This window comes from Cervus elaphus, chromosome 12 (genome assembly GCF_910594005.1).
Source record: "Cervus elaphus chromosome 12, mCerEla1.1, whole genome shotgun sequence".
Classification (NCBI taxonomy): Eukaryota; Metazoa; Chordata; class Mammalia; order Artiodactyla; family Cervidae; genus Cervus; species Cervus elaphus.
The window spans coordinates 90,952,723-90,960,989 of record NC_057826.1 but is presented as its reverse complement, the minus strand read 5'-3'; the positions used below and the strand labels follow the sequence as shown (position 1 = coordinate 90,960,989).

Genomic DNA, 8,267 nt, shown 5'->3' with positions numbered 1-8,267 from the left:
CACTTTGGAGAACTGGATACAATACAGAAATTCCAAAGAGTTGGCTAAATTTCAAGGTAGGAAGCTGGCCATTTTGGCTGAACTTACTTTAACTCACATCAAAGGCCTATGATGTGGAAGAGGAGGAGAAAACACTAAAATATGAAAAGTTACTAAAGCTTACAAGAAAAGTTTACAAGGCTATGTCCTAAACCTCTCCCAGATACTGTCCATCCTATTTTCAGCCATAATTACTTCAAAAGGGGAAAGTATACACAACTACAACTAAAGGGGCAAACAAGAGACAAGTACAACTAATGGCAGAAAACTCTATCTCCACATAACACACGAATCATTCATATTTATCATGAAGTACATGTGTCATCCATAGTTTTCACTTTTGGGTCAATATAAAATATGTAACAGCATATATACACACACATAATGTAAGTCAGTATTACATATATGTTTAACAATGTGGCAATTTTACTTACCGCCTGTGCTTTTTTAATGCCTGCCATACAACATGTGTGTGTGTGTGTATGTGTGTGTGTGTGTGTGTATATATATATATATATCTCATACCTAGTTGTTTATTACAGGTATGGATATAAACAAACTTGGGAAGATGCAACAGTTTGGGAAAGGTCCTTGCTTTATAAAAAAAAAAAAATCAATACAATTTCCCCACAGATTCATGATGTAAAATTCTATAATCAAGGCTTGTAGATTTGTAATTATGGTATGTCAGCTACATTTAAACAAGAGTGTTAAAAGATTGTTAAAGTTAAACTAACACAATTGCAGTGTGAATTGTCCTAGTCTCATTCTAATCTACTGGTGTCACTTTCATTTAATCAGAGAAAAACTATGGGCCAATGTCAGAGCTACTTCCAATGCCCTAACATTCTTTGTTCACATTGGATTTTAAGCCATTACCAACCTAAAATGGTTATAAAAAGATATGTTTCAGAAAGCATTTTTAATCAATTAATTCACTCACCAATGGGCATTTTTAGCAAGCTTTATTGAAAAATAAGCTAACTTAATGTTATTAAATAACCTTTTATATTAAATGAATGAAAACATTATGGTGTTGCAGAAGAATTTCTTGAATTTACCATAAACACAGCTTTTTTAAAATAACACCCTTATTTATAAACAGAAATCATACTTGGAAACTTATGGTAGACATATGTCATTTAGCTGAAATAACATATCAGCATTTAAAACATAAATGCTATTTTTCTTCTGCTCTATTGAAAACCGGGGCAAAGGGTATCTTTAATAAATGGTATTGAGAAAACTGGACAGCTATATGCAGAAGAATCAAATTGGATGACTTTCTCATACCATATACAAAAATAAGACTTAAAAGTAGTATCTGAAATCATAAAACTTCTAGAAGAAAAAACAGGCACTATATTTTTTCACATCAGTCTTAACAATATCTTTTTGGATCTGGCCCCTCAGGCAAGGGAACCAAAAACAAGAATAAACAAACAGGACCAATCAAACTAAACATCAAGCAAAGCACCAACAGAGGGGAGGCAACTGCTGAGCTGCAGAAGCTGTCCAAAAACACGCTTCCGACAAAGAAAGGACTAACAACCAGACTACACAAAACCTCACATAACTCAGGATAAAAACAAAAACACAAAACCTGATTTAAAAGAAGAGAAATGCGTACAAGACCTGAATAGACATTTTTCCAAAGGAGATACACAGATGGCCAACAGGGGCGTGAAAAGATGCTCACCACCACTCATCATCAGGGAAATGCAAGTTAAAACCACAATGAGATATCCCTCACACCTGTCAGAATGGCTGTTACCGAAAAGAAAACAATGGATGTGGAGAAGGGGAACCCAGTGTACTGCTGATGGAAATGTAAACTGGTGCAGCCAGTATGGGAAACAGTATGGGATTCCTCAAAAAAATAAAACCACCATGTGATCCAGTGATTCCACTCTTGAGTATTTATCCAAAAAACCCCCAAATACTCAGGTAAAAGATACACACATTCCTGTGTCCTTTGCGGCATGTGCAAACTGCCCATGAATTTGTTGCTGCTGCCGCCATTGCGGTCAGTCACTGAGTTGTGTCCAGCTCTTTGTGACCCCGCGGACTGAAGCCTGCCAGGTTCCTCGGTCCGCCACTGTCTCCGAGTCTGCTCAAACTCATGTCCACTGAGTGCATTAACAGAGCAACGGATGAGAAAATGTGATTGACAAATACAACGCAGACATACAATGAAGTACTAGCCGTAAAGAAGAATGAAATCTTGCCACTTGTGACAACACTGGTGGACTTGGAGAGTATTACGCCAAGGGAACCAAGTCAGATAGAAAAAAAACAAATGCTGCATGATTTCACCTACATGTGAGATCTAAAACACAAAACAAGTGAACAAATATAACTAGACAGAAACAGAATCAAACACAGAATAAACAGGTGGTTGCCCGGGGGAGACATATAGGGGGAGGCAAATAAGTGACGGAGATTAAGAGGCATAAGCTTTCAGCTATAAAATATTAACAATGAGTCATGGCGACCAAGGGGAGAGGGGGAGGAGGGAGGAACTGGGACACTGGGATTGACAGATACACACTGCTGATACTGTGCATAAAATAGATAACTGGCCAGAACATCCTGTGCAGCCCTGGGAACGCCACCCGACGCTCCGCGGCGGCCTGACTGGGAAGGAGACCACAGCGAGGGGCACGTGTGCAGCTGACCCGCTCTGCAGCACCGCAGAGACCAGCGCAGCACCACGAAGCGACTAGATTCTAATAAAAATTAACTGAAAAGTTATCTCAATAAAACCAGAGGGGGGAAAAATGCCATATCTTCTACTTCAGAGAAAATTATTTTCCAAATCACCAATAATTTAATACGGAAAAAAAAGGCTAAACTTCATGTTTACAGGATGCATTTAAATTTTAATTTAAGTAAAGTACAACATTTACTTCACCGTTGTACTATCATCAAATAGTCTCGAAATAATCACAGCACACAGAAAACACTGCTATGTTTGGTAGGTATATACGTACTAATACAAATCATCCTGGTGTCCTTGAGCCTTTCCCAACTTCAGCACTGTAGGTTCCACATCCCGGAAACCCTTCAGTCCCAAGTAAACCCTACAACTGATGCCAGTGAGACACTAGGGGGAAGGGAAGGGGAAGAAAAGGTGTACAGTTCTGCACTGGAAAAGAAGAAATCTGGAGTCATATTTGGTAACCCCTTGCTAGGACTGCCAGATTAGCTGTGACCCAGTATTAGTTAAGTAGGTCTAGCAATCTGGAACAGGGATTCAAATCTTTAAAAAGAGCCTGCCAGAGCCAAACCTACCAACCAATACCCACTAACAATGAATCACATGTGAACACTGGCTACTTCTTCAAGTAACTTAGTATAATTACTCACTCTGAGTACACATATATCTCTATAGCTCGCAGCCAGAATTATCCCTGAGAAGACAATCATGTTGCAGGGAAAGAGATATCTGACAAGTCCTAGGAGTGAGAAACTCAGCACCAAGTCAGAATCAATGCTGTCTAACTAATAACCCTTTCCTAGTAACTGGACTCTCCTGTTCCTAGGAATCTAACCTCTCCTCTTGAAATCTATTTCTGGAAATCAGATCCTTTGCCTTTCTTACAATGGGAGGTAACAAAGTTTCTCTATGACTAGAGCACTGTTGAGGCTTCTTTCCTTACAGTCTGAAGTCACTGTTTTGCCAACATGCTGAAAAGTGCATCTTTCCACTCATTGTTTGATCTCTCTGTTGCCAAATACCAGCATCTATTTATTGCCTGTTTCCATACTCCCGTAGCATTCCATCTGCCTGCCCAGATTTCTTTCTAAATTAAAGCCCACTACAGGGAATTCCTAGATCACCTGAAGAATTTTAGCAGATCTGATCAGACACTAAACTCTAAGAATTCACCCTCCCTGGTACAGCCTACCCAAACTGAACTCTAGGACTAATACCTAGAATATATTTCTAAGTGGCTTTCAATTCCTGGAAAGAAAACTGAAGGAATTCAGGGCTTGAATGACTTATAAATCTCTTTTTCCAAATAAAAGTTGTTACTTCTGAAGGTAAATGAGGCTATGGGAAATGAACTTCTTGACTAGAAAAAAGGTGCTGAGACCAGAAATTGAATTTTAGATGACAGCTTTTTAAAACCAATGCTTTTATGAATGGGAGTTCATAAAACCAAGAACATGTCTGAATCATGGAACTAATTGAGAAGTCTCTGAAACTAAATTTGGAGAGGAGAAAAAAATGCATATAATGCATTTTAAAAATGCATCTTTTTATAATAAAAGATGTTTAACTTATATAGAGAAGAATATAATGAAGACGAATGACCATTCATCTCCAACAATTACTAACGTGTTGCCACATATGCCTCATCTATTCTGTTTCCTTTGCTGAAGTAAAACGCAGAATTCTAAAAAACAGTATACTAAGGCAGATGTTGGAAGGAGTCAAAGTAAAATAATTTTCAGGAAAAAGTAACAGAAGAGAGAATAGCAAACAATATTTAGAGGTTGAGCGTTATCTACCAAGACAAAATACGGTTAATAAAAAGCTAAAATACAAATTTTATGGCTTTTTTAACCATATCTCATTTCAGTACATACAGACAAGCTCTAACCAAAATGCCAACAGCCATGAAAAAATATACAGTAGGCATTTGTTTAATTTATAAGCAATTTGAGATATTACAGTAAATTATGAAGGGATTTCATTAAAATGATAAATGTATGTAAGTATAAGGAATCAAAATTAAACTTTGATAATGCTCTATTATTGAAATAAAATGAAAAGAAACCTTTATTTCTGAGCAGTATCTGTAAGTACTTAGGAATTTTTGAAAGCCTAGAAACTTAACTATGCAAATAAGTTGGTTGTTGTTGTTGTGCCCAGTCATGTCCTCTCTTTCCAACCCCAGGGTCTGTAGCCTGCCAGGCTCCTCTGTCCATGGAATTTTCCAGGCAGAAATACTGGAGTGGGTTGCCATTTTCTACTCCAGGGACTCTTTCCTACCGAGGGATCTAACTCACATCTCTTGCATCTCCTGCACTGGCAAGCAGATTCTTTACCATTGCACCACCTGGGATGTCCCAAATCAGTGTGTCTCCCAAAAATAACAAATGTTGCTGAGGATGTGGAGAAAAGGGAATCCTTGTACACTGTTGGTAGGAATGGAAATTGGTGCAGCCACTATGGTAAACAGCATCAAGGTTCCTCAAAAAATTAAAAATAGAACCACCAGATGATCCAGCAATTCCACTCCTGGGTATTTATCTGAAGAAAATGAACACACCAAATCTGAAAAGATACATGCACCCCAATGTTCGCAGCAGCATCATTTACGGAAGCAATCTGAGTATCCATCAACTGATGAATGGACACAGAAAATGGCACACACTGACACCACAGAGCACTACTCAGCCATAAAAAAGAACGGAACTCTGCCATTTGCGACGATACAGATGGACCTGGAGGGCGTTGTGGTCAGTGAAGTCAGACAGAGAAAGACAAATACTGCATGTTATCATAAAACGTGGAATCTAAAAAACAAAACACACCAACGAATACGGCAAATCAGGAACTGACTCACAGACAGAGCAAACTAGCGGCCACCAGCTGGGTAAGGGAATGACAGCACAGGGAATGCAGTCAATATAACAACTTTAAATGGAGAGTAAATAATAAAATTCTGAATCTCTATGTTACATACCTGAAATTAATACTGTAAATCAACTACACCTCAATAAAAAAGAAGTCATTTCTCATGACTTTCCATCTAAAGCACTCTTCATCATATCCTTTTGGATATTTTGCCAAATAGATTTATGAAAATGACATAACCAAAGTAAGCATAACAAAGTGAACAACAGAACTCTGAGTAACAGAGCAAATTATGTTTTCAATTACACATCTCAACTCTCCTCCTACTATCACACATTAAAAAAATACCCTTGGGGTGGGGCACTGCAACTTAAAACAAAAGACTGTAGGTTAGAAACCTTAGTTCTTCCCCTGCTCTGACACTAACTAGCAATGACCCCCAACAAGTTTACTTTTTCTATTTTAACTTCAAAGCTCAGTTTCTCATTTGTAAAACAGGAATACAAATCATAGCATTAGTTAACATGTACTAGTAGTTGCCACATACTGTTAAACAGAACAGCAGGTGCTGCAACAACTGCATGAGGCTGGTACTCCATTTTACAAAGGGGGAAACTGAGGCAGATGTAATGTCTTCAACAGTACATAACATGGCAGAACCCAGATTGGAAGCCAAGCATTCTCACTCCAGAAAAGCTGTCCCACTTCACTACTACTCATCCTTAACCCACTTCACTACTTCTCAGCCTTAACAATGACGGTTTCTAGGAGAGCAGTGTAAGGCTCTACTAATAAAGCCTCAGAGGCAACAGCTTCATAAGTGAATCCATGCTCCCCTTTGCCTTGTCATTCCTCTGGTGAAAATACCAACACAGGGAGGAAAGGTGTGCAAAAAGGAAGAAGCCAGAGAGCTAGGATTAGACAGATTTACTGCCAAATAACCTGCTTCTTCAGAAGACTGTTCATCTTTTCTCTTGGAAGTTTGATCTTCTGGGGTCTGACAATAAAGTTCTCACAAGCACTCCAGTGTCTAACCACGGTTGGAATTACGACGAATTACCAGACAGGCCTACCCAGGATGGTTACTTAGCATCCTATATACAGGCTCTGGGGCGAGCCGCGGGGACGCTGGCCGGAGAGAGCGAGGCCTCCGAAGTTTGTCGAGACCGCTGGAAGCTCACGGCCCAGTTTAGGACTGTCCCGCCTGCCATGTTGGATGACAGGGCGCCCGCCAGCTCCCATTCCGGGTAAGGCCGGCCTCGGGACGCCCTCCTAAACTTCTGAACGGGCTCGCGCCTCTACCTGAGCGTAGGCAGAGGCCTGGAAGCGCCGGCTCCAGCCAGGTTCTCCAGGGAGACCCGGGGCACGACCGCAGGGGGCCGGGCCGCCGCCCTCCGTCTCCGCGGGCGCGGGAGGGGTGCGGCCCAGGGACCCTCGCCGCTCCCCCGCCGGCCTTTCGAAGGAACGGGCGCGGGGAGCGGAGGGGCGAGGCCGGCGGGCTCGGGCACCCGCGCGCCCCCTGCGTCCCCGCCCCGAGCCCACCGGCCGGGGCGCCCCAGGTGAGGCCTGGGGTCCGGGGCCCGCCTCGGGCCTGCGCTCCGCCGGGCCCGTCGGCCGCCGGGGGGTGAGGGAGAGGAGGCAGCGGCCGCGGCGCCGCTTCCGGCTCCTTACCGCTTCACCACGCCAGTTTTGATCTTGATCTGCCTCACGCGAGGATCGGCCATGGTCCCTCGAGCGCCGCGGAAAGGAGGGGCTGAGAACCGGGGTAACCGTGGCGGGGACGGCGCGGAGGAGGCGGGGCTGTCGGCGTAGCCGGCGCGGCCCGGCGCGCGTGCGCACACCCCGCCGCGGCCCCGCGCGCGGGCCGCACCCGCAGGGCGGGCGCTGGGAGACTGGGGGCCGCGGGCCGGCGGCCGCTCAGCGCCTACCGGTACCCTGCCCGGCCTCCACCCAGTTCCCCGGTCGCGGAACCTGCGCTCGTCTAGCTCAAATGGCTCCTCTTTAGTTCTTAAACAAGCCTCCTTTTAGTGTGGATACAAGTTAACACTTTCCCCGTCTCCGCAATCTGGGCTTTGGGGAAACTTCAGTGTCTCCCCGGATAGGCTGCTTTGGCCATGGCATTGCTTTGCGAGATTCTCTGCTTAACGGACGGAGTGACCCAAAAATTGAAGATATTTTCGGTGTCATTCTCTTCTGTAAATGGGGCAGAATGATGCAGGTTTAAAGAAATAGAACACCATCACTCACGTAGTTAAGAGAACCCTTACCCTCTAGTCCAGACCTCTGCATTTACATGGATAAATGCACCTAATAAATAGTCATTACCTCAAGTGTATCTTAAACATTCCACTTAGAAAATTTGTGTGACACAAAAAGCTTGGGCTTCATGGTCAAATCAACCCGCAGGCATTCGGGGTTTTACCGTTTAATGGTTAGATGACACTGAACACGTAGGCCACTTAACCTCATTGCCGAGCCTTTTGCCTTGTATGCAAAATAGAAAAATTAACGTCCGCTTTCAGAGTAGGGGCTTCCCTGGTGGCTCAGATGGTAAAGAATCTGCCCGCAATGCGGGAGACCTGGGTTCAATCCCTGGGTTGGGAAGATCCCGCGGAGAAGGGAAAGGCTACCCACTCCA

At 43.2% G+C, this 8,267-nt stretch overlaps 1 protein-coding gene across 2 annotated transcripts in view; it reads right to left on the bottom strand.

Annotated features, from left to right (window-relative positions):
* The window catches only part of TBCA (tubulin folding cofactor A), an 84,346-nt gene extending 76,900 nt beyond the window's left edge, over window positions 1-7,446 (bottom strand). The window contains exon 1 of one of the 2 annotated variants that reach the window (XM_043919986.1): window positions 7,301-7,446. In XM_043919986.1, the coding sequence (XP_043775921.1) occupies window positions 7,301-7,353 (53 nt within the window). In that variant the 5' untranslated portion in view covers window positions 7,354-7,446. The remainder of the gene's footprint in view (window positions 1-7,300) is intronic. The other variant, XM_043919985.1, reaches the window with a different exon arrangement.
* Between the last annotated feature and the right edge of the window lie 821 nt (window positions 7,447-8,267).